Below are 27,933 nucleotides of genomic sequence, written 5' to 3'. Positions count from 1 at the left end.
TTATCTAATAGTGTGAAAGTAAACCCCAGCTGTTATTCTTTTCACAGGGAAGGACAATCTCCATTATGCCATGAACGTTTCATTGCTGAACAACCATGGATATTTTTCCTCTCATTTGGCTCCTGTTCCTCCAACAGTGAGCAAGATCTGCCAGCAGAGCTCACTGGAGCAGGGAGACATCCCGTCATCCTTTTGGCGCCTGACAAAGTACACTTATTTTCTTCTAAATAACACTATAGTAATGTAACGGATGTGAAACGGCTAGCTTAGTTAGCGGTGGTGCGCGCTATAAATAGCGTTTCAATCGGTGACGTCACTTGCTCTGAGATCTTGAAGTAGTAGTTCCCCTTGCTCTGCAAGGGCTGTGGCTTTTGTGGAGCGATGGGTAACGATGCTTCGTGGGTGACTGTTGTGTGCAGAGGGTCCCTGGTTCGCGCCCGGGTATGGGCGAGGGGACGGTCTAAAGTTATACTGTTACAGTAACATCTTCTGCACAAAGTTACATTTCTAATAAGATTGGTGTTAAGTGAGAACGAATCCTAAAGATGGTCCAATGGGCCTGATCTGAAGCTTCTCGTCATCTCAGTATGTTGAACCACCTGATTTCTTGCAGGCTTGAGATTCAGATCCTGCTGAACGATGTTAAGCATTCGATTAACCACATGCAGGGGACGCTGAACACCATGCAGGGGCAGTGTATTGAGTTGCAGACTGCCATGTCTAAGGTAGTGTCAGATGAGTCTCAGATACAGAATAAGTCTATGATGTTATGGTGATAATGATTGAGATGGTGGTTATAATAATGGTGACTAGCGGTACCCCACCCACATTGGATCTGATTTATTCAATTCAATGCAATTAAATCTTTGAGGACTGCAACCATAGAAATGCAATTTCTTTACACTAATAATAAGCTATTGTCAACTTCCCGTCTATGCTTATCTTGCTCATTGCTCACTGTCAATTGCTCACTGTTACCCTATGTGTGCGTGCAACTATTATTGATTTCTCACAAAATAATTTGGTTGCAAATGTACCTGGGGCCATGTAAATAATTGTTAGGCTACTCATTTTGAATCCACCGGTGGCAACTTGTGTGACCATAAAAGTCTGTGTGCGACTGGGCACAGTCAAATAATTTGGTTACTGACCTGCCCTACATCATTCAAGTCGAACTAGGAAATTCTGACATTTCTGACTCACTAACTCGTTATGGAATGATGATTTTAAGTTTCCCACTTGTGAAGTATCAGAATCAACCAGTAGGAAGCTCTACGCTAATAACGTACATTCATTTTAACTCTGAGGTTCCAAGTTTCCGATGGGATGTGAATGCGTCAATAATTGCTATGGTAATTTTGAATGTTCAGTCAGTGAGCATTATGGGTAATTATCCTACATACTTACATCAAATACTTTATGATAGCATCATCTCCTGTAGTAACAGTGCCATTCCAAACACAATACATGTAAAAATGAACAAAGATAGAAAATATTGCTTTAGTGAATAAAATCAGCTCAAAATTGTAGGAGGAAATGTCCCTGCAGCAGGGAGGCTTACGGTATTATAATATATTGTAGATAACATTAATATAATTTGTGTATTTACAGTATCAGTACACATACAAATGAAAGTACAGTTCCTTGCGAAAGTATTCGGCCCCCTTGAACTTTGCGACCTTTTGCCACATTTCAGGCTTCAAACAAAGATATAAAACTGTATATTTTTGTGAAGAATCAACAACAAGTGGGACACAATCATGAAGTGGAACGACATTTATTGGATATTTCAAACTTTTTTAACAAATCAAAAACTGAAAAATTGGGCGTGCAAAATTATTCAGCCCCCTTAAGTTAATACTTTGTAGCGCCACCTTTTGCTGCAATTACAGCTGTAATTCGCTTGGGGTATGTCTCTATCAGTTTTGCACATCGAGAGACTGAAATTTTTTCCCATTCCTCCTTGCAAAACAGCTCGAGCTCAGTGAGGTTGGATGGAGAGCATTTGTGAACAGCAGTTTTCAGTTCTTTCCACAGATTCTCGATTGGATTCAGGTCTGGACTTTGACTTGGCCATTCTAACACCTGGATATGTTTATTTTTGAACCATTCCATTGTAGATTTTGCTTTATGTTTTGGATCATTGTCTTGTTGGAAGACAAATCTCCGTCCCAGTCTCAGGTCTTTTGCAGACTCCATCAGGAATGGTCCTGTATTTGGCTCCATCCATCTTCCCATCTTCCCATCAATTTTAACCATCTTCCCTGTCCTTGCTGAAGAAAAGCAGGCCCAAACCATGATGCTGCCACCACCATGTTTGACAGTGGGGATGGTGTGTTCAGCTGTGTTGCTTTTACGCCAAACATAACGTTTTGCATTGTTGCCTAAAAGTTCAATTTTGGTTTCATCTGACCAGAGCACCTTCTTCCACATGTTTGGTGTGTCTCCCAGGTGGCTTGTGGCAAACTTTAAACAACACTTTTTATGGATATCTTTAAGAAATGGCTTTCTTGCCACTCTTCCATAAAGGCAAAATTTGTGCAATATACGACTGATTGTTGTCCTATGGACAGAGTCTCCCACCTCAGCTGTAGATCTCTGCAGTTCATCCAGAGTGATCATGGGCCTCTTGGCTGCATCTCTGATCAGTCTTCTCCTTGTATGAGCTGAAAGTTTAGAGGGACGGCCAGGTCTTGGTAGATTTGCAGTGGTCTGATACTCCTTCCATTTCAATATTATCGCTTGCACAGTGCTCCTTGGGATGTTTAAAGCTTGGGAAATCTTTTTGTATCCAAATCCGGCTTTAAACTTCTTCACAACAGTATCTCGGACCTGCCTGGTGTGTTCCTTGTTCTTCATGATTCTCTCTGCGCTTTTAACGGACCTCTGAGACTATCACAGTGCAGGTGCATTTATACGGAGACTTGATTACACACAGGTGGATTGTATTTATCATCATTAGTCATTTAGGTCAACATTGGATCATTCAGAGATCCTCACTGAACTTCTGGAGAGAGTTTGCTGCACTGAAAGTAAAGGGGCTGAATAATTTTGCACGCCCAATTTTTCAGTTTTAGATTTGTTAAAAAAGTTTGAAATATCCAATAAATGTCGTTCCACTTCATGATTGTGTCCCACTTGTTGTTGATTCTTCACAAAAAAATACAGTTTTATATCTTTATGTTTGAAGCCTGAAATGTGGCAAAAGGTCGCAAAGTTCAAGGGGGCCGAATACTTTCGCAAGGCACTGTATATAAACAATCGACCACATCCATTTAAAGCAATGATTGTCAATTGAAAATGTGGTTGTTGTGTTATCTTGTTGTGCGCCTTGCGTGTCAGTCCCCTTAAGCACATTATTACAATATTTCTGAGCTCTGAATTGACACAATTAGCACTTTTGCAAAGATATTCGGTTAAAAATAAGTATGAATGACAATAAACGTATGACTTGGATTGTATGCATAATAGTGTAGTAAACAATATCTCTCAGCGTGGGAACTCTTGGTGTTTGGAAAGTATCCGTATAAGTCTCCATGGCACGTATCACTTCGTTGTCTTGTTGGTAATAGTAAAAATGCAATGTAATTGTAATGGTCTAACAGGTGTTTTTCATTTTATTTCTCACATTAAACAGACATTTGAGAACGGAATTGCTTACAGTTGTACCTACGACCTCAACACCCAATCTACTCACACGCGCAAATACTCACATTCAAAATCATACATAATGCTGTCCTTCTCTCCGCTTACCTTCGTTGGCCTCTATTTTTTTTTAAACATTTGTCAGAGAAAATGACAATTTTCGTGGTATTGCTTTGTGCACTGACTTTACTGAACTCTGGAGAAAACGAACATTGCCGCTGGGTGAGTACATCTGACAATGTGCTCTCCCGTCCATTAGACATTTTGTCTGCAGGAACTCGTCCAAGTGCCGATGTATTTGTGGCATGATGTGAACAGCATGAATTTGTGTCACTACCAAAGTCTAATGGTTTTAAATGACTATTTTGTATTGTCTGGAAACTCACTTGTATAATTTGCTTGCGGTAGGTCTCTTAAAAAAGAGAAGCCTACAAGGTTCTTAAACAGAGGTGCCTAGTTATTCTTCTTTTGTTGATATCAGGTAACGTGCAACCTAACCCTGGCCCTGATATGCAATGTCTCCAAACCCCCTTTAAATCAAGATCTGGTTTTGGGAGTTTTCATTTAAATGTTTGCAGCCTGTTGTCAAAAATTGATGGGGTTAGGATTTGGGCTAAATCAACTGATGCTGATGTAATTGTGTTTTCTGAAACCTGCTCAGCAAGTCTGTTTTTGATAAATGTATAAGTGGTTACAATGTTTATCGCACTGATCGGGTTAAGAAATGTGGGGGTGTGGCTATATATGTAAAAACTAAATTCCCTGTAAGTGTGGCAAAGTCTGAAGCTATATGTAAACAGTTGGAATTTCTTGCTTTGAATATTGAGGTTTCAAAGGGTCTCTCTATAACTGTCATTGGCTCTCGGTGATGCATTTTCTTCTTTGACGCACCTTATGTCTAAACTTCTTTACATTGAAATGATCTTGATTGGTGATCTCAACTGGTGTTGGTTAAAGCCAGTGTCTGATGATTTAAAAACGTTTTGTAATTCTATGAATCTTACCCAGTTGATTAACTCACCCACTCGCCCAAATCTTAAATGCCCAGATCAATCTACCCTGATTTATTTGATATTGACAAATGTTCCACATAATTATTCTGCAGGTGGTGTTTTTTGTAATGATTTAAGTGACCATTGTGCTGTTGTTGCTGTTAGAAATACTAAGGTTCCTAAAACAAACCCACGTTTTATTCGTAAGAGAAATTTGAAGTGTTTTAATGAGCAGGCTTTCTTTCATGATTTGTTTTATTTTGACTGGAGCAGATTGAGTTTATCCCTGATGTGAAAACTGCCTGGAAATTATTTCATGATGTTTTTTTCCAAATAGTAAACAAACATGCCCCATTCTGCAGGTTCAGGGTTAAAGGGCGGGTTTTCTTCTGAGCTGTCTTGTATTATTCACAACCGTAATCTAGCCTACAACCCTGTGTGGATGAACCAGTGAGAGCTGGTCAAACTTTTAGCTTTTTGCCATTCTCAGTGCAGGTGGTACATAAAGCCCTGAAATCCTTAGATCAGAGAAAGCCTGCAGGTCCTGATCTTTTGGATCCCTTCTTTTTAAATCTGGCAGCTGATTTCATAGCTCAACCACTAATCTAACCCTGGAATGTAGTGAAAATCCAAAGATCTGGAAATCAGCATTTGCCCTACCACTTTTAACCGGGAGAGATCCAACTCTTTTAAATAATTATAGGCCAATCTTAAAGCTGTCACCCCTGGTGAAAATACTTGAAACCCTTGTGGGTGAACAGCTAAAATAGTTTTTATTTACTAACTCAATTATAGCAGCCATGAAGGTTTTAAATGATATCACTGAAGCCCTTGACAAAAAACAGCATTGTCTCACTATTTATCGATCTCTCTAAGGCTTTTGATACAGTTCATCATGCTATACTAAGGCAGATATTGTCGAGTGTAGGTCTTTCGGAGCATGCAGTTGCATGGTTTGCTAACTATCTGTCTGATAGAACTCAGTGAACTCAATTTGATGGACTTATGTCTGTTAAATTGTCTATCTTTAATGGTGTGCCTTGGTTCTCTCTTATTCACTATTTATACAAATGATTTAGACAAAAATTTCCCAAATGCACAACTTAATTTTTATGCTGATGATACTGTTATTTACTGTTGTGCCTCGTCTCTTATAAAAGCTTTCCAGAACTTGCAAACTGCTTTTTATACTGTTCAACATACCTTGTGTCAATTGAAGCTTATCCTCAATACTGACCAAACTAAACTAATGGTGTTTTCTAATGCAAGAAATAGATCTCTGAACCTTTCACCTATTACTACCTGTCAAAGCAAAGAAATTGAGGTTGTAACCTCATATAAATATCTTGGAATTTTAATTGATGACGGCTTCTCTTTTAAATTGCATATTCAACAACTTACAAAAAAAATTAAGCTGACATTGGGATTTTATTTTAGGAATAAGGCCTGTTTTTCTTTTGAAGCCAGAATGTGGCTATTATCAGCTACATTTATGCCTTTACTAGACTATGGGGATATTTTATATATGAATGCTTCTGCTCAGTGTTTGAGATCAATTGACACCCTTTACCATGGCACTTTGAGATTTATTTTAAACTGCAAAACCCTTACGCACCACTGCACTTTGTATACCAGGGTTGGCTGGCCTTCTCTAGTCACTCGTAGGCTCAGTCACTGGTATACTTTTATTTACATAGAAGAGAGACGATTTTCTGGAGGTGCCACTATCTTACAGCTGAATGTATTGTCGTCACTTTTCTATAGAGGTAGAGGTATATAGAGAAACATTCAGTTATTTATGGTTTCATATATAGGTGTTTCTATTGTATGAATGTGAAATACATTGTGGTTTTCATGTGAAACCAAACACTAAGACAGGGTTATTTGTGGAACATTTTTTAATTCTGCTTTAGGTAAAGTGCATTTATGTTGTGTAATTTAAAGTGTGCACTTGTTTGATGTGAATATTTTCAAAGTACTAACAAGAAAATAGACAATTGAACAAGAGAAAAAACACATTCTTCAGAATAAAGAAAGCGCCAGAACTTTGCAGAGATAAACTTGTGTCCGTTCTTTTTACTATTGCAGGCCACCTCAGCTACACATGCACTCTGTCTGCACACGTATCCACGCATGCACATACACACGGACATACACACACTAATGTTTTCTCTCTTGTGTTTGTCAGCAGTTTATCGTGGCCCTGTCGTTCGCCTCCTTCACCAAAGCTCTGTCAGGGACCTACATGTACAGTGCCATCACTCAGAGAGACACTTTGACCTGTCCAGCTCTCTCATCGGACTCATAGACGGTAGCTTTGAGATGGGTATCAACAATAACATTGAGTTGCTTGAGAATTCATGTAGTAAAAACCAGATACAGACTACAGACTACAGTATGATCCATTTTTCTTGTAGTTCAATCAGAGTCTGCTCTCAATACTGTCCAGTTTTATAGTTGTTCCTATTAATTGATTGACTGACGTTTGTCCATGACTCTACTGTCAAACCACTAACATTGTTTTATTTGATGCTATGTTGTTGCAGCCTAGTATCCAAACTGATATGCCATTTTTAGTTAAAAAAAATAACAGTGTTTATAATTTGCGATTCCTGACTACTGTAGTGTTGTGGTTTCTTGCAGGTAACCTGCTGTTCCTGGCTGTGGTCAGCCATTTTGGGGTGAAGCTGCACCGGCCCAGGTTCATTGCTATGCGCTGTTTCATCATGGCTGTAGGATCCTTCCTCACAGGCCTGCCACACTTCTTCATGGGACGGTAAAACAACTGAAATACTGGTTAAACTTGTACTTGTAGAGATACTCCAATGCGGAAGATAGTTTCACTTTAGAAATAAAGAAATGTATCCAGTTGATTAATCTCAGTTAACTTAGAACTAAAGTCTTGTGTAATTGGTCAGCTGCTTGATTATGTTTTGGGGCCATAAATGTTAAGAGAAGGGATTAAGAGATGCTATAACTGTGACGTGGTAAGGTTGGACCCAGGTGCAGAGAAGAGACCAGAAGATGAAGCAGTGGTTCCAACCAGTGTCTCCACTGCTCAAGGGCCCACTTAACTGCCCAAAGCTCCCAGTTGCCTACATCGTAGTTGCCTTCCGCTGGCGAGACCTGCTTGGAGAGAAAGGAGCATGGGTGCAGTTTCTTGTCCTCCTTGTTCCACTGTGAAAGGACCACACCAGCTCCGGTGTCCGAGGCGTCCACCTCTACCACAAAGGGACGAGTTGGATCAGGATGAACGAAGATGGGTCCGGAGTTGAAACGTCCCTTGAGCTCTATGAATGCCCTGTCAGCCTCAGGATTCCTGCAAAAACCTGCTTCAGTGAGGTGGGACAGGGCCATACGTGTTCCGGAGGGGTTTTTGGAGAAGATCAGGATGTCGTCGAGGTGAACAAAGACGAACCGGTTCAACATATCCCTAAGAGTGTCATTGATCAATGCCTGAAAGACTTCTGGTGAGTTCGATATTCCAAAGGTCATGGCTAAATACTCAGTTACCACTAGGGGTGTTAAAGGACATTTTCCTCTCATCTCCCTGATTCTCTCCAGATTTTAAGCGTTGCGGAGGTCCAGTTTGGTGAAGAATTGGATTCTTAGTGCCAACTCCGAGGCGGCGGACATCGGGTAGGGGGTAACGATTCTTGATAGTAATCCTTTTCAGCCCTCTGTAATCGATGCAAGGACTGAGACAGAGAGACAAGGGATGCGATTAGACATGCAGCCCAATTAATATATTTTTTTTCCACTAATTGGTCAAATTCCACTAATTGGTCAAAATCACATTCGATATTTTCGTATCAGCTCTTTTTCAGAGCATATCTGATTGGTCAAAATACCAATTACTCAACAAACAAAAAAATGACTGAATTGGGCTGCCTGTCTCAACGAATCCACAGAAACCTGGACATGTTCCAACTGAAATGTTCCATCCTGTCAGTACTGATGTTGAATGGCATTAACTACACTTTTTTTTGTTCTCTCCCAACCCCTGTAGGTGTGTTGAACATGAGTGGAAATGAAACTCCAGCACACCGGTAGCACTAAAGATGTGTGAGTATAACTTTTCCGGGTGAGTTGAACCCGGCTGTGGGTGCAGTGGGGATATTCCTGGGAGGTCTACTGATGAAGAGGTATAAGCTTGGCGTTGTGTCTGGAGCCCAGCTGTCTTTCATCACCGCCTACCTCCTCCTCCCTCTGCAGTCTGGCACTAAGTGTGACAATGTTCAGGTGGCTGGTCTGACCATGTCCTACAATGGGTAAATATGACATCTGATTGGTTGGTTGGTGGGTGGGTTGATAAAAACAAAAGTTTTGATCAGTGGAATATGAGTGAGTTAGACTAAAGTACACATGGGCTTGTGCCGGGGCTCCCTCTTGTGGGAATATACAGTATGGTTGTTACTGAGCCAGGATTCCTGGCTGTTTTGTCACTGTGCCTGTGTCAATGATAGTTCAGCAACAATTATTTAAACATCATTATTACCAGCCATTTTCTCTGTCCCCCAGGTCCCCTGGTGTACGATGGCAGCCTGTTGTCAGAGTGTAACAGAGACCGCTCCTGCTTGGCTGGGGAGTGGGACCCTGTGTGTTCAGACAACGTCATCACCTACACCTCCCCCTGCCTCGCAGGCTGCTCCACCTTTACAGGTTGCGGCAAGAACACGGTACCAATACTATTAATGTACTGAGTGTACAAAACATTCACAGGGATGCCGGCCCATGTTGACTCCAATGGCTCCCACAGTTGTGTCAAGTTGGTTGTATGTATTTTGAGTGGTGGACCATTCTTGATACACACGGGAAACTGTTGAGCGTAAACAACCCAGCAGTGTTGCAGTTCTTGACACAAACTGGTACCCCTGGCACCTACTACCATGCCCCGTTGAAAGGCACGTAAATATTTTGTCTTGCCCATTCACCCTCTGAATGACACACAAACACAATCCATGTCTCAATTGTCTCAAGCTTTACAATATATTTTTAAACCTGTCTCGTCCTCCTTTATCTATACTGATTTAAGTGGATTTAACTAGTGACATCCAAAAGGGATTATATCTTTAACATGGATTCACCTGGTCAGCATATGTCATGGAAAGAGCAGGTGTTCTTAATGTTTTATACACTCAGTGTAACTCATGGCACTGACATGTACCACTGCATATACATTCAGAGAGTTTGGTATTTTTCCTGGAGGGCCACAATGTGTAGTAATCTTTGGCCAAACCAGGCACACTAGAGTCTATGGAGCGATATGATGTTGAATCTGAAATTCAGTTTATGTTGGCATTAATATCACTCCATAACATTCTAGCTATATTTCTTGGATGCGGGCGGCATGCGGGCGGCAGGGGCTAGTGGTTAGAGCGTTGGACTAGTAACCGGAAGGTTGCAAGTTCAAATCCCCGAGCTGACAAGGTACAAATCTGTCATTCTGCCCCTGAACAGGCAGTTAACCCACCCACCGTCATTGAAAATAAGAATTTGTTCTTAACTGACTTGCCTAGTTAAATAAAGGTAAAAAAAAAAAATCCTGGTTGGAAAAAATGAAAAAGACTAGCTCCTAAAGACATGATGGACACCACTTGGGTAGAAGCACTATATGGTCCTGTAGCCTACTTTGTCACATGTAAACAAGTTTAGGATGCCAAATGTAACCAAACATCCTACGCTTCCCTAGTCCCAGTCAAACTTATCTTGACCTTTATCAACCCTACTGCATATTCCCTTTAGCTTTCATTTCAATTTTATTGTACTTTGTTTGGGACGCACAAGACACTTTAAAAATAAAATGGTGTATATTTTTGGTCTTGTGTTCAATTTTCTTCTCTATTGCTCAATACTGTATGCTATGCGCACACAGTTGTCTGTTGTAGATCTGGAACCACTGACAGAATAGGGGAGTATCTGTGGCCACATGATAAAACACTAGTCTGGCATCAGTAGTCTGAAAATAGGAGGAAACCAGTTGGACATGTACATCAACATATGGCAGTTGACATTAATATTGTAAAAAACTCATCCTAGATGTCTCACACTTTTTGAATGAACTTGTGGCTTTGGCCAGGATCCAATTTTCCCACGGAGCTGGTGTGTAAAGGACCATATAAAATCATCTGAATGAGGCTTATTCATGTTTCAGTGGGATTATAGCATAGTTGAATTCCATTTAATTTCCAATGAGTTTAAGAAATTAATGGAAAGCCATGTACTGATTGTATTTGTATGTTATGAATCGCTACTTGAATATGTACAACAACAGTTTATTGATTTAGTGTGTCAGTTTTGTGGAGGTCCAAAATTAATGTAAAATCCAGACAGTTTAGGAATGACATGCAGTATGACTTGAGCGATACCAAAAACATAGCTACTGCAGTCAGTTTACAACCAGAGTTTTTATTTTTGTATTTGTTTATTGCTTATGTGCATAGCCCGGTGCGGTACATTCCAGCTCCTCGTATCGGCCGGGCTAGAGTGGGCATTGAGCCAGGTACGAATCTGGTCTCCAGTGCGTCTCCTCGGGCTGGCGTACATGGCAACAGTCTTACGCATGGTGTCCCCGGTTCGCCAGCACAGCCCAGTGCGGGCTATTCCACCTCGCCGCACTGGCCTGGCTACGGGGAGCATTCAACCAGGTAAGGTTGGGCAGGCTCGGTGCTCAAGAGCTCCTGTGCGCCTGCATGGTCTGGTCTACCCAGTGCCACCTCCACTCCGGTGGCAGCCCCCCGCACCAGGCTGTCTCTCCGTCTTCGGCCTACAGGTGTTCCCGCCTGTCCAGCGCTGCTAGAGCCTTCGTCCTCTCCAGTGCTGCCAGAGTCTCCCGTCTGTCCTGAGCCGCCAGAGTCTCAACCAGAGTTTTTATTTTTTAATTTGTTTATTGCTTAAACACAAATTTTAACAAAGCATAAACCAATACTGATCAAATTAGAAATTAAAGCAGTGGTAGGTTTTATGGGGAAAACATTCAATCAAATCAAATCACATACACATGGTTAGCAGATGTTAATGCGAGTGTAGCAATATCTAACAAGTAATCTAACAATTTCACAACAACTACCTTACACACACACAAGTGTAAAGGAAAGAATAAGAATATATACATATAAATATATGGATGAGCGATGGCCAAACTTTCACTTTCTGACCTTTATTTCCTTTGTTTTGTCTTTATTTAGTATGGTCAGGGCGTGAGTTGGGGTGGGCAGTCTATGTTTGTTTTTCTATGTTTGGTTTCTGTTTCGGCCTAGTATGGTTCTCAATCAGAGGCAGCTGTCGTTAGTTGTCTCTGATTGAGAATCATATTTAGGTAGCCTGGGTTTCACTGTTGGTTTGTGGTTGTTTGTTTCCGTGTGTGTGTTTGTCGCCACACGGTACTGGTTTTTTTTTGTGTGTGTGTAGATTTCATGTTATCGTTTATTGTTTTTGTTCGAGTTGTCTTTTGTCTTTATTCAAATATCGTCATGAACACTTACCATGCTGCATCTTGGTCCGATCCTTACTCCTCTTCAGATGAAGAGATCTGCCGTTACACAAACGGCATAGGCAAGATGCAGTAGATACATATGAGATGAGTAATGTAGGGTATGTAAACATTATATAAAGTGGCATTGTTTAAAGTGACTAGTGATGCATTTATTAGATCCAATTTTTAATTATTAAAGTGGCTAGAGATTGAGTCAGTATGTTGGCGGCAGCCACTCAATGTTAGTGATGGCTGGTTAACAGTCTGATGGCCTTGAAATAGAAGCTGTTTTTCAGTCTCGGTGTCCTGTGGGAATTTAAGTATGCTCTCTCTAATTCTCTCTTTCTCTCTCTCGGAGGACCTGCGCCCTAGGACCATGCCTCAGGACTACCTGGCATGATGACTCCTTGCTGTCCCCAGTCCACCTAGCCGTGCTGCTGCTCCAGTTTCATCTGTTCTGCCTGCGGCTATGGAATCCTGACCTGTTCACCGGACGTGCTACCTGTCCCAGACCTATTATTTGACCATGGTGGTCATTTATGAACATCTTGGCCATGTTCTGTTATAATCTCTGCCCGGCACAGCCAGAAAAGGACTGGCCACCCCTTATAGCCTGGTTCCTCTCTAGGTTTCTTCCTAGGTTTTGGCTTTTCTATGGAGTTTTTCCTAGCCAATGTGCTTCAACACCTGCATTGCTTGCTGTTTCGGGTTTTAGGCTGGGTTTCTGTACAGCACTTTGAGATATCAGCTGATGTACGAAGGGCTATATAAATACATTTGATTGGATTTCAATTTGTCCGTGATGTGTACGCTGAGGAACTTAACTTTCCACTTCTCCACTACTGTCCTGTTGATGTGGCTAGGAGGGGTGCTCCCTCTGCTGTTTCCTGAAGTCCACGATCATCTCCTTTGTTTTGTTGAGCGTGAGGTTATTTTCCTGACACCACACTCCCGAGGGTGTAGCATAAGAACAGCTTCATTGGCACAATGGACAAAACTTGCACAATGTTGTAATCTAACATTTTAATATATATCGGCTTAATTTGAAAATTATGTCAGTGTTGGAGCCCCTGGCTATCCATAAATGAAAAAAAAAACATGGTGCCGTCTGGTTTGCTTATTAATATAAGTAAATGTAAATTATTTCTAGGTTTATAAGTGTATATTTTATCCAATTACATTTTTGATACTTAAGTATATTTAAATCCAAATACTTTTAGACTAATACTCTAGTATTTTACTGGGTGACTTTAACTTGAGTTAAAAGTAAAGATACCTTAATAGAAAATGACTCAGTCATGTATGACATTTGGGTACTGTTTCCACCACTGCACTGGTTCTGTGTATAAACCATTTAGTAATAACTTTTACCCAAAGCGATTTAGCTACGATCATGCTTGCGCTTTCCCGCAAAGTATTGTTCCTAGAGATACGGAATATGCCGCTGTTAAGTGGAAACGTTATTTTCATTTGAGTTGGTTGATCAAGGACCGAAGACTCCGTACGGAAGCTTCTGCAACGAGTCGTCTGTATCAACAGTAGCTCGTTGTGGGACGAAGCAATGGCCATGCACATACACATTTTACGTATGGGTGCTCCCGGGAATCGAACTCATAATTCTTGCGTTGCAAGCGCCATGCTGTACCAACTGAGCTACAGGACCACAGACAACAATAGCCAACGGTACGTTTCTCTCAAGATTAGAATACTTGTGTAGTTGTTGTAGCTTGTTTACTTGTTGTAGCTATACAGTAACACGTTAGCTAACGTGCTAGCCAGGGCTACAGTTTGCATCCATGCCATACTTGTGACATACAGTTAATTCAGGTTTAGCTCATGTCATTTGTAATAACTGGCTCTCTGAAGTTTATTTTGCTGCCACCACGGTGAACCACTCGTATTTCTGCGTGCGCCACCCTCTTTTCTCATTTCAACTATGAACCTTCGCCTCTGACCCAACAACACATGGTATGCTTCTGTCCTCGTTTATTCAAAACTGGTTCGTAGTCGCCCTCAATAGTTATTTTCAAATTACTGCATTTGATTTGTTATTTAAAAAAATTATTTATCCTTATTTAACTAGGCAAGTCAGTTAAGAACACATTCTTATTTACAATGTTATGTATTGCTCATCATTGGTATCATTACTTATTTATTTGTTGTCTTATCACATTATTGTACAAAAAAACGGAAACGTAGATAATACACCAGTATTGATTGTTTCGAGTGGTCTTTTTAGTTGTATTGGGGATCCAGTATTGCGTCGCTGATTGCATTGATTGACAGATCATCCCTAAAGTTGTTTTATTACGTAAAAGTGCATTCACATTATGACGTTGGCTGAGTTACCGTATAAAATGCGGTAGTGTATCTCTGGTAATCACTTGGTAAAGTTTTACATAATGGGAACATAGGCTCCAGCCATAGACTTTAACCATGGAGGATAATAAGGTAAGCCTATGAATTGCTAACAGAGAAGCCCCATGCAGTGGTGCAGGAACCGCTGCACCGTCTTTTTTTATGCAGGACATGCCGATAGGGATGCCGCAAGTAGTGGCAGCTGGGTGGCGGTGTGGGCTAATGTTAATTGTACCGCTAATATTATCATTTTTAATATTGTAAAAAAATGTATGCATTATAATAACCTATGGGACTTGTTATACATCAAACCGTGCTTCTACACCTGCATTGCTTGCTGTTTGGGGTTTTAGGCTGGGTTTCTGTACAGCACTTTGAGATATCAGCTGATGCAAGAAGGGCTATATAAATAAAATTGATTTGATTTGAAATATGATCCTTGCAAAGATAACAGCAGTAGGCTATTTATCATAATTCTACCTAAATTATTCTAATAATAGGTGACTCCATAACGCATTAATTACGAATCTTGATATCAGGCAATATGATCTATGTGGATTTATAGCGAAAACCTGTTCTTTAAAAAACTAAATATTGGCCATTATAAACTGGGTGTTTTGAGCCCTGAATGCTGATTGGCTGAAAGCTGTGGTATATCAGAGCATATACCACGGGTATGACAAAACATTTATTTTTACTTTTCTAATTAAGTTGGTAACCAGTTTATAATAACTGTGCGTTGTGTCATGTGTAAGAACAGCTCTTAGCTGTGGTATATTGTCCATATCCACGAGCATTTAAAGAATGGTCTCATTTTTTCCAATCAGAGTTTAAATGAGGATGATCCACATGATCATCAAAGTTTGGAAGGTCAAGTCCAGAAAATGAAGAATGATATCCTGGGTTTAAACTATCCAGAAGATAGTGAAGTGAAGGATCCCCTGCCTCAGATCGAGCTGAAGGCTGTGACAAGGAGAAAAGTTAAGGTGAGAGAATAGACTGAGGAGAGAAAGGGAAATCTGGGGTCTTACCTGTCCACACTTTAAACCTGTCAAATATGCCATATAACATGTTGTTGTGAGGTTGGAAGGTAAATTGTCCTTACAACAGACTTCCATCTCTTAATATTCAATCACCAATTGTTTACTGTAGCTCTTCTCAAAGGCCTGTATAGCAACGGCAACATGCAGTATGTCATTGACTATTGTCTTTTTAGACCAAGAGGAAGACCAGTGCCAACAGGCCCACAGTTGAACAGAGCACTGATACTGATGCAGCTGAGATAGATTTTGTTGATAATCAGAATGATGAAGATGAGGATGAGGTGAAGAAGGATCCCCTGCCTCAGATGGAGCCGGATGCCGTGAAGAGAAATAAAGTCAAGGTAAGGGAATAGATTGAGCAGAGATATCTTTCATATCTATAACCTGCCCCTACAGCATGTTGTTCTGAGGAAGGTAAATTGCCCATGCAATACCCTTTTATCTCCTAATAGTAAATCTAGGGCTGACCCCATTTGTTCGACAGTTTGGTCAATAGGCTGTTGGTTGACTGGGATTTCTTAAGTTGAGCAGTCGCAAAAGTTTTTTTTCTTCATGGTGCACTTGGACACCTGTCTGATTCGCGCCTGTCTCAGTTGACTAATCCATTGCCGAGGCCACAGGGATGGCACAGTCCATCCCGCTAAGATGTGATACTGAAATTGTATATGGTTATATTATGTTAAAATAATGGTGCAACACTAATAAATCAAATATTATTTTATAGCAAATGTGCTTTCTCCTGCATTGGATACGGTCGCTGTCCGTGGTTCTGAAACATAATCTTCAGTGCTCCGTAGAATTGCCACCCTTTCCTATGTTGCTATGTGCATAATAGCAAAGTTAACCAGCATATTGGGATTGAGAACAATGCTGCAGAGGCAGCAGCAGTAGAGACGGGGAAACAGCCCTTGCCTTAGCCTAATTGTCTAAGACAATTGAGGAGAGAGGAAAACCAACTAAATTAGGTCTATAATTAATAGCCTAATTGTTAAATGTGCCTGGCTTTGTAAATCATCCATATATATATATATATATATATATATATATTATCAGTCAAAGGGGTTTTTCTTTATTTTTACTAATTTCTACATTGTAGAATAATAGTGAAGACATCAAAACTATGAATTAGCACATATGGAATCATGTAGGTATCAAAAAAGTGTTAAACAAATCAAAATCTATTTTATATTTGAGATTCTTCAAAGTAGTCACCCTTTGCCTTAATCACAGCTTTGCACACTCTTGGCATTCTCTCAACCAGCTTCATGAGGTAGTCACCTGGAATGCATTTAATAAATTAACAGGTGTGCCTTGTTAAAAATTAAGTAAAGGAATTTCTTTCCTTCTTAATGCATTTGAGCCAATCAGTTGTGTTGTGACAAGGTAGGGTTGGTATACAGAAGATAGCCCTATTTGGTAAAAGACCAAGTCCATATTATGGCGAGAACAGCTCAAATAAGCAAAGAGAAACAACAGTCCGTCATTACTTTAAGACATGAAGGTCAGTCAATCCGAAAAATTGTGCAAGTGCAAAAACCATCAAGTCGCAAAAACCATCAAGCGCTATGATGAAACTGGCTCTCATGAGGGCCGCCAACGGCAAGGAAGACCCAGAGTTAACTCGGCTGCAGAGGATAAGTTCATTAGAGTTAACTGCACCTCACATTGCAGCCCAAATAAATGCTTCACAGAGTTCAAGTCACAGACACATCTCAACATCAATTGTTCAGAGGAGACTGCGTGAATTAGGCCTTCATGGTCAAATTGCTGCGAAGAAAGCACTACTAAAGGACACCAATAATAAGAAGAGATTTGCTTGGGCCAAGAAACACGAGCAATGGACATTAGATGGGTGGAAATCTGTCCTTTGGTCTGATGAGTCCAAATTCCAACAATGTCTTTGTGAGAGGAGGTGTTCAGATGATCTCCACATGTGTGGTTCCCACCATGAAGCATGGAGGAGGTGTGGGGGTGCTTTGCTGGTGACACTGTCTGTGATTTATTTAGAATTCAAGGCACACTTAACCAACATGGCTACCATAGTATTCTGCAGTGATACGTCATCCCATCAGGTTTGCGTTTAGTGGGACTATCATTTGTTTTTCAACAGGACAATTACCCAACACATCTCCAGGCTGTGTAAGAGCTATTTGACCAAGAAGGAGAGTGATGGAGGGCTGCATCAGATGACCTAACATCCACAATCACCCAACCTCAACCCAATTGAGATGTTTTGGGATGAATTGGGCCGCAGAGTGAAGGAAAAGCAGCCAATAAGTTCTCAGCATATGTGGGAACTCCTTCAAGACTGTTGGAAAAGCATTCCAGGTGAAGCTGGTTGAGAGAATGCCAAGAGTGTGCAAAGCTGCCATCAAGGCAAAGGATGGCTACTTTGAAGAATCTCAAATATAAAATATATTTTGATTTGTTTAACACTTTTTGGTACCTACATGATTCCATATATGTTATTTCATAGTTTTGATGTCTTCACTACTATTCTACAATGTAGAAAATAGTACAAATAAAGAAAAGCCTTGAATGAGTAGGTGTGTCCAAACCTTTGACTGGTACTGCATACATGTATACAGAAATGAGACAGATATAGCTTCTGTTGCCTGTTTGAGTATTTGTTTAATAGCCTACTGATTCTGTGAGCACCAAGCCTCATGCACCGGCTAAATGTTGAATTAAGCAATTTCACAGATTCGGCTGTTTTTAATCTTTGCTATGCTGTAATAATACAGTGTCACCATCGGGCTCTTTTTTGAGTCATTTGTGTGTCTTAATTATTTAATCAAACAGTGTGCTTAAAGCATCAGACAAGCTCAGTGCCTATGTAGGTGATTGTATTCAAACACATAGGGTGTGTCTGATTATGGAAAAATACATTTTAACATTAGAACAGGATGTCTCTCGGTCTATAAATATTTTTTTTTCGTCGGGGACAGCCCTATAATCATTCTTACCCTTGCTCTACTCAAAGGGCTGTATTGGAATGGCTTCATACAGTATCTACGTATATATCATTGACTGTATTGTCTTTTTAGACCAAGAGGACCAAGAGAAACAAAGTGGAGCAGATCACTGATACAGATGCAGGTCATAAATTAAACTCTAATTTCACTGAATGTAGTCCTTTTGCATGTAAATGTGATTTAGTATGGACATCTATTGAGCAGAGGACTAATAGCAGAGTGCATAATCCTTTGTTGGGTACTTATCTTCACAAAGTACACAAAATTGGCTAATACATACTTGCCTTAGAAGGTTACATGTTTTCTGACTTCTTTACCTTGGTGAATGCTGCTTTGCACACAGGTCCCTCTACATCTGTGGAATTCTCTGGGATGACAGTTCAGGGGACATCTCACCAGGGACAATCTAATGAGTGTGTCTCCAGGGCCTGTCAGACCAGGGCTCTTGACCTCCCGCCAATCAATCCGGATGCTTTCAACCCGATTATCATCCGGTTTCTGGAAAAACTTACTGAGGAGTATGTCTAACCTTCTGTTGTAGTATTTGAATGCAATGTCATCTGGAGGATTTTATAAATTGTATGTGTGTTGGTGTGCTTTTTGGTGCTAAAAACATCTAATTATCTCCGAAAGGCAATGGAGGCAGTTAAGCATTGGCAGGATGGACCCTGTAAGTCCCTTAACCTTGAAAATTATTCATAGATATATTAATAGATATTTCAAGAAATTTAGATACAAGCCTTTTATCTATCTACAGTATCATCCACATTATCACAAACAGTTATATACAAAGAGCTTTTTAGTAGCCTACTGCTTTTCATGCTTTCCAATGTATGCCACTTTCATGATTCTCATGAACTTATGTGAGATTGTTGGTATCTCTTTGAGGAGCTTGGTTTCAGAGCCCGGCTATGCGTAATCTACCTACACTGTTTCGGTCCTACAGGTGATGAGGGCATTGCTTGCAGAGATGTGCCTGGAGATTGTGCGGTTTGTATCTGAGGCCATCCTGGAGGTCATCATCCCTGCAATTTTCCGTTTTGTACGGATATACAGCCATGTGTCTCCAGTATCCGGCAAGTCTCTGACAGAATCAGAGAGATCCTCTAGCACAAACCTGAAGGTTCGCAAGAGAGGCAGCAGCAAATCCTCAAGGTCTTGCACGGCTAAATCAAGCTCCTCTCGTAATGGGTATGTTCAGTCATTCGGTTTCACCTAACTATTCATAACCCATTTTGTGAAAATATGTTTTGTTATCTGTGTTACAGTTTACTCTTAATGACCAATTTAATTGATTACTGAATTATGCATTAATGTGACTACAGTATCCACTATTGAATATGGAATGCTGTATTGTTTGCTTTGTATTCTCAAAGGTCTCAGACATTGTTGCCAAATACTCAGGGAGATGGTGAGTCTATTTCATCTGAGCCACTCAGTGACTTTTTTGGGATCACTGAGGACAGTCTCCTCACTGGTGTCCAGGATTCCTTCAAAGAGTCGCTGAACAATGTCCTCTGTATCCAAAGAGAGGGCCAGGTAGACACTCAAAGTCTATCCCGGGTTATTGTTGGAGAAGTGTCAAAGAAAGTCAATTCCATCATCTCTGTGGCCATCCAAACTCCCATCTCTGGGCGAATGTCCCCTGTCATTTTTGCCAGTGGTGGTGTCTCCAGCACCAAGGTGGTTGAGGAGATGGTGTCTGGCGTTTCCAACATACTTCAGATGTACATTAATGGGAAGAGTGTTGAGCAGAGTGTTGTTCTCAGAGAGGATGGTGTTGAGGTGGATATGACACATTTAACAGGACAGGTCATGACAGCCCTCAGTGGCACTGTTTTGAACTTCAGCAATAAGGAGGAAAATGAACCTGACAAGAGGGAACTGCTTTGTGTTGTTGCTGACCATATGAAGAGGCTTGAAGCTTGTAAAAGTCCTGAGGAGATGCTAAAACAAGTAGAGAGCAACCTCAATATCAAAGGTACCAAATCTAGTCTTCGTCTGTCAACACAAAGTATGGACAGACTACTCACTGAGGAGTTTCAGACCAAGGCCATTGAATCGATCCGGGAGATCGTTAAAAGATTCAGGGGTTGTGTATCATGTTGTTCTGGCACTACATCATCTAGTCCAACTCCTAGGATAGGTGAGATCAGAGACCTTATGATTGACCCTGAGGCTTCTGAGTTTTTAAGTACCTTTGTTTCAGACATGGACAATCTTACCCAGTCTATCAGGGCATCCTGCTCCCCTGCACAGAGTGAGCAGATCCTTCTTGAAAACCATCAAAGTAAGATCTGGTCTTACACTGTTGGTTGTTACTACGACATGAAAAATACGCTGAAGAGACTCCTTACCTGTCCAGAAAAAGGGGATCTCGCAAGTACATTTGTGGAGAGCACAAAAGATCCTTTCACAATGGTTCCAACTTTGTGCCTGGACATCGGTCATTCCAGTAATGGTGAGGCTGACACATCGGACACCATTTCTTGTAAACCACTTTTAATTACCTCCTCATCTATGAATGAACAAAAAGGACAAAGTGAGACCCCAAAACCTCTCTTGGCTCTCAAAAAGTATTTGCAAGACCAAGTCCTCCTTGACACCGCAAAAGCGATTGCCAGCCAGGTTCTAGTCTTGTATAAGACTGAGGTGATGGAGAAGTTCTCATCTTCTGTTGGAGAGTGTGATTCTGAAGAGTCTCTGGAGGCCATTCTATTTGTGGATGGCATCATGTCTGACTTGAATGATTTCACCAGTTCTTGTTCCGCCTCACCATCTGAGTTGTTAGACAGTGAACAATGTCTCTCCCATCTCACCTTTCCACTTGGTCTGCAGGACAGCACCACCAACAGTGAATCTACCCAGAGTCTTCCAGTTATAAATATGAAGAAACTCTCCAGTGTGTCTTTCCAGACAAAGGCTAGAAAGGCAGTGAGTGAAGCTCTGAGATCTGTCAACCCCTTTACAAACAGCTTACTGGGAGACTCGGAAGCATCTAAATTGCTGGACACTTTTGTAACAGATGTGGAGACTATTGTTCAGTCCATGCAGGCACATGACTCTGAAAATTTCAAAATGTCAAAAGTGAGCACCCTTTCTGCTGCTCGTATTATATATCATAGATTTCGAGAAATGCTGAGGTGGTTTCTCACTCCCTGCCAAGACTCTGTAAAGGTCATCGATGGTGTTACACCAATACATAATGAGACTCTCAAACAGGCTCCTAGTGAAAGTTTAGATTCTCAGGTGACTTGTAATAGTGATTCTCTTGAAATCCAAGCAGACCTTCAAACCTGTACCAAGGAGGTCATTAGTCAGATCCTCACTGTGTATCACTCCGAGGAATCCATGGAGGAATGCATATCTAGCCTAAAAGGAGATACAGAAGACCTGTCCAAGCTTTTGGATGCCGTTGTTTCTCAGATTGACGTCCTTGCCGCCTCCAAACCATATTTATTTGTTTATGACTATGCTGTCAATACACAGGACAATTTGCATGGTGAGATCAACAATATTGAGGAGGAGGCATCCTCTAGAAGTCTTAAATCCACAGCCTTTGACAAACTATGTACTGAGGAGTTTCAAACTAAAGCCTCACATATGGCTGGTGGGATCCTTCAATCAGGGTTAATTGGCATTGTAAATACCAACCTTGATGGTAGAAGTGCAGACATTTGTGCAGAGTCCAGTAATGAAAGTGATGTCAAAATCCTTCAGAAGAGTGGAACTCCATCTTTGTTCACCTCTTCTCTGCATACCAATTCTGCAGCATCCAACATCGTCATAAGCATCACTAAAGACCTTAATAGCTTCACCCAGATGACTAAAATGTCTGATGCTTCAGTGTCTGGCCAGTTAGAGAGATCCCTGTCAGCTTCAACCCTTCCTGTCAGTGTTCACAACGGGGCCAATGTGAAAGGAAATATCATTTGGCCAGGCACTGTTAACCTGTTCAACAATGTGTTCACCAAGGTCAAGGATTTTTTTGCCCAGCAACAACCGGTCCTCCTAGACAATGTGGTTGAGGCCCCCAAACATGCCGAATCCATATGCAGAACAGCTACTTCTACCCAAATGACTTACAGTGAACATGAAGGCAGCCAGACCAGCATGGTAAATTATTCCAAAACCTTAATTAGTCAGACTCTGATGACAATCCAGAGGAGAGTGTCTATGTCAGAGAGGATGAGCACCTCAGAGAAAGGCCTCTTGACTCGTTCCATCGTGGGCTCCATGTTGGAGGATGTTGACATGGTGAGAACTGATGGAAATGAGATACACCGGCCATCCTCCTCAAAGTCCTCCCTGTCCATCACCTCTGCCATGACCAGAGGGTCCCAGAGTGATTTTACAAATTCTCTTCCAGGCACTCCAGTCCCCAATGAGTGGCCTGTTGAAATCTATTGTCCTATCATTAGGAGTTCGGTCATTGATATGAGTGACTCCTCAACTCATTCACAAGGGTCAACAAATTACACAAGGCAAACCATTTCTGCCATAGTTGACACTGTTATGGAGGTCATTCCAAGAGAAGATACGGAACACATAGCAACTGCAGATGATGTCATTTCTTTTACAAGGAGACTTGCGAGACTCAGCCCCAGGGACGGTCTTCAGAACTTCTCACATGAGCTCACTGACAAAGTTTATGAGCTCATAAAAAGTCACAACACCCCCCAGGCTCTTTTTGTGCCAGCTGGCAAGAGCGTGTCTGACTCTATTCTTTTGAAGCTGAAGACAGGATTGAATGCTTCTGAAGAATCCAGGGAGTTTCCATCTGACCTTGTGTACTCCTTTGCTACGGAGTCAATAAAACGTCTGCTACAGCAGATTGTCTTCTGGCTTCCTCCACCAACACAAGGATCCGATTTCTGCCAGACTGTCATCTCTGACGGTTCTCTGCAGGACACAAGTCAGCTTATCCCGAGCTCTTCTGCCATCTCCATTAGTTCCTCACAGGTTTACTGTGACACAAAGAGCCTTTTCACCAATATAATGGTCAATCAGGTCATGGATACCTGTTCTGTGGCCTCCAGTTCATCAGAAGAATTATCAGAGTTGATGAACATAATCAATGGGTTGTCCCCAACTGATGCTGGAACACTTGACTCTGACAGACCGGCTCTCATGACCACTAGCCGTCAGTCTAGTGCCAAATCATTGCCTAGAACCTCTCTGTCTGGCAGCAGCACACACAACGGTGGAACTGTGGATATTCAAGTTTTAGGAGAGGTGGAATCCAAGATGGACAACAAAGATCTGGAGATGTGTAGTGTCTCTGTGCATCCATCAACTCCATCAGCCATGGACTCTGATACACATGCATCATTTGACTCCACTGGCAATGACTACACCTCTTTGGTACTTTTACTGATTGTTAGATTGCTGTCAATGATCACCCCTATCACATTACTGGAATCCTCTGACATTGGTGAAACATCAAGAGTTCTCACAAAGAGGATTCTGTCTGAGTTCTGTGGCACCTCAGGCCTTGAACCAACTCAAGCCTACCCCCAGAATCTGAAAATCAAAAAGATTTTGAAGGCTGTCTACAAGGGGCTTCTTCAAGAATTTGGGTCAGAGAAGATGCTCCAGGTTGCAATGAAGTCAACGGATTATGCATTTGACGATGCCCTGGTCAAATCATTAACTAGGGAACTACTAACTAAATGCAATGAGGCTAGCTCTTCACCTCCCTCCATGACCCAGTTGTCATCACACAATGCACTTGGCAGTGACGAGGTAGGTAATTCTGGGCTTCCAACAACTGGTAGAAAGGAAAAGAAGAGAGGAAGATTCAGCTCTCTCTGTGGACTCAACCCAAAGGTACATATGTCATCAAAATACAAATTATAAAGATTATTTTTATTCATTACGTACAGTATGATGGTAAACACTGATACCTTTTGTGTGCAATTTCTCCTACTGTACAAATGACTGTTTGTTACCCAGTGTACAAAGAAGGTCAACAAGAAGAACCACTGCATTCCAACACCTTCCCAGAACCAGACCCCTGCCGTCAGTGAAACAGGTAAGTCAATACACTCAAATGTGTACTAAACAAAAATATAAACGCAACATGCAACAATTTCAAAGATTTTATTGAGTTACAGTTCATATAAGGAAATCAGTCAATTTAAATACGTTCATTAGGCCCTTATCTATAGATTTCACATGACTGGGAATACAGATATGCATCTGTTTGTCACATACAGTGCCTTGCGAAAGTATTCGGCCCCCTTGAACTTTGCGACCTTTTGCCACATTTCAGGCTTCAAACATAAAGATATAAAACTGTATTTTTTTGGTGGGACACAATCATGAAGTGGAATGACATTTTTTTGGATATTTCAAACTTTTTTAACAAATCAAAAACTGAAAAATTGGGCGTGCAAAATTATTCAGCCCCCTTAAGTTAATACTTTGTAGCGCCACCTTTTGCTGCGATTACAGCTGTAAGTCACTTGGGGTATGTCTCTATCAGTTTTGCACATCGAGAGACTGACATTTTTTCCCATTCCTCCTTGCAAAACAGCTCGAGCTCAGTGAGGTTGGATGGAGAGCATTTGTGAACAGCAGTTTTCAGTTCTTTCCACAGATTCTCAATTGGATTCAGGTCTGGACTTTGACTTGGCCATTCTAACACCTGGATATGTTTATTTTTGAACCATTCCATTGTAGATTTTGCTTTATGTTTTGGATCATTGTCTTGTTGGAAGACAAATCTCCGTCCCAGTCTCAGGTCTTTTGCAGACTCCATCAGGTTTTCTTCCAGAATGGTCCTGTATTTGGCTCCATCCATCTTCCCATCAATTTTAACCATCTTCCCTGTCCCTGCTGAAGAAAAGCAGGCCCAAACCATGATGCTGCCACCACCATGTTTGACAGTGGGGATGGTGTGTTCAGCTGTGTTGCTTTTACGCCAAACATAACGTTTTGCATTGTTGCCAAAAAGTTCAATTTTGGTTTCATCTGACCAGAGCACCTTCTTCCACATGTTTGGTGTGTCTCCCAGGTGGCTTGTGGCAAACTTTAAACGACACTTTTTATGGATATTTTTAAGAAATAGCTTTCTTCTTGCCACTCTTCCATAAAGGCCAGATTTGTGCAATATACGACTGAATGTTGTCCTATGGGCAGAGTCTCCCACCTCAGCTGTAGATCTCTGCAGTTCATCCAGAGTGATCATGGGCCTCTTGGCTGCATCTCTGATCAGTCTTCTCCTTGTATGAGCTGAAAGTTTAGAGGGACGGCCAGGTCTTGGTAGATTTGCAGTGGTCTGATACTCCTTCCATTTCAATATTATCGCTTGCACAGTGCTCCTTGGGATGTTTAAAGCTTGGGAAATCTTTTTGTATCCAAATCTGGCTTTAAACTTCTTCACAACAGTATCTCGGACCTGCCTGGTGTGTTCCTTGTTCTTCATGATGCTCTCTGCACTTTTAACGGACCTCTGAGACTATCACAGTGCAGGTGCATTTATACGGAGACTTGATTACACACAGGTGGATTGTATTTATCATCATTAGTCATTTAGGTCAACATTGGATCATTCAGAGATCCTCACTGAACTTCTGGAGAGAGTTTGCTGCACTGAAAGTAAAGGGGCTGAATAATTTTGCACGCCCAATTTTTCAGTTTTTGATTTGTTAAAAAAGTTTGAAATATCCAATAAATGTCGTTCCACTTCATGATTGTGTCCCACTTGTTGTTGATTCTTCACAAAAAAATACAGTTTTATATCTTTATGTTTGAAGCCTGAAATGTGGCAAAAGGTCGCAAAGTTCAAGGGGGCCGAATACTTTCGCAAGGCACTGTATACCTTAAAAAAAGGTAGGGGCATGGATCAGAAAACCAGTCAGTGTCTGGTGTGATCACCATTTGCCTCATGCAGCGTGACACTTCTCCTTCGCATAGAGTTGATCAAGCTGTTGATTGTGGCCTATGGAATGTTGTCCCACTCCTCTTCAATAGCTGTGCGAAGTTGTTGAATATTGGTGGGAACTGGAACACGCTGTTGTACACGTCAATCCAGAGCATCACAAACATGCTAAATGGGTGACATGTCTGGTGAGTATGCAGGCCTTTCGATACATTACCATGCACATGAGGTGATGGTGGCGGATGAATGGCACGACAATGGGCCTAAGGATCTCGTGACGGTATCTCTGTGCATTCAAATTGCCATTGATAAAATGCAATTGTGTTCGTTGTCCGTAGATTATGCCTGCCCACCCCATAACCCTACAGCCAACACGACGCCATATACTTGGTCTGTGGTTGTGAGGCCGGTTGGACATACTGCCAAATTCTCTAAAACGGCATTGAAGGCGGCTTATGGTAAAGAAATAAACATTAAATTCTCTGGCCACAGCTCTGTTGGACATTCCTGCAGTCAGCATGCCAATTGCACGCTCCCTCAAAACAAGTCAACCAGCGTTTTTCCTTGCTCCTATTTTTCTCAGTCTCTGAGACATCTGTGGCATTGTGTGGTGTGACAAAACTGCACATGTTAGCGTGGCCTTTTATTGTCTCCAGCACGAGTTGCACCTTTGTAATTAACCCACATGAGTCTAAGCCCTGTCTAGGCCGATGGGTTTGTATCGGCCTTACTGCTATTTGCCCATACAAATGCATTGAATAACAGATTCACTACATGGAACTGAAGTGTCTGTCTTAAATTTGAGAGATATAAGTTGACGAATATATATATATATATATTGCATGTTTTTATCCCCTTCTTTTTGGCACTAAGCCCTGGGGGGGGGCCTATGTAACACTTCTGCGTTAAATAGGGGGATTGAGACTGCTAGGCTACCTGCCGGCCTACATTTGTAAATTATGTAGAATATTACAATTTAAATAATAATAATGCAATACTAATTATTCACACTAACTAGGGTCAGTTAAAGAAAATGTTATGTTTACATTTTTTTTCCAGCAATTGTCAAAGATCAAGAATCCTGCCAAACAGAGAGTGTATGCTCCACCAAGAAGAAACCAAGGAAGCGTTCGCTCATTTCCAGGATGTTTTCAGCTATAGGCAAAGCCTTTTCCAGTCCCTTTACTTCCTGCTATAAAAAGAAGAGCACCTAATCTATATTTCAAAATAAATATTTGAAATTAACATAATTGCATTAATTATTAATGTTGAGTGTTTTTCATTATATATTATTGGATGATATAAAGTGTAGTAGTAGAAGTTGTATAGTTGACTATATTACTTTTACTTTTAAGATACATTAAAAAAAATAAGAATATGTGCACTTCTAGGTACAGTTGAAGTCTGATGTTTACATACACTTTAGCCAAATACATTTAAACTCAGTTTTTCACAATTCCTGACATTTAATCCTGTTAGAGGAATTCTAAATTCCTCTGTATTATTTCCCAATCAGAATTCATTACTCTGTCAATGCATTCTAAAGGGATTATAAGACCCA

At 41.1% G+C, this 27,933-nt stretch overlaps 1 protein-coding gene across 1 annotated transcript; it reads left to right on the top strand.

Annotated features, from left to right (window-relative positions):
• Positions 1 to 15,300: 15,300 nt before the first annotated feature.
• LOC110532439 (uncharacterized) lies at positions 15,301 to 27,617 on the top strand. The gene is made up of 9 exons (XM_090234720.1): positions 15,301 to 15,455; positions 15,686 to 15,853; positions 18,560 to 18,611; positions 18,831 to 19,005; positions 19,121 to 19,157; positions 19,434 to 19,678; positions 19,864 to 24,316; positions 24,443 to 24,521; positions 27,432 to 27,617. The coding sequence occupies exons 1-9, from the start codon at positions 15,354 to 15,356 to the stop codon at positions 27,584 to 27,586; spliced, it is 5,466 nt and encodes a 1,821-aa protein (XP_090090846.1). The 5' UTR covers positions 15,301 to 15,353; the 3' UTR covers positions 27,587 to 27,617.
• Positions 27,618 to 27,933: the final 316 nt, after the last annotated feature.

Source organism: Oncorhynchus mykiss, chromosome 1 (genome assembly GCF_057628025.1).
Source record: "Oncorhynchus mykiss isolate SJ-2025 chromosome 1, ASM5762802v1, whole genome shotgun sequence".
Lineage (NCBI taxonomy): Eukaryota > Metazoa > Chordata > Actinopteri > Salmoniformes > Salmonidae > Oncorhynchus > Oncorhynchus mykiss.
The sequence above is the reverse complement of the archived record's forward strand: the minus strand, read 5'-3'. Positions and strand labels throughout refer to the sequence as shown.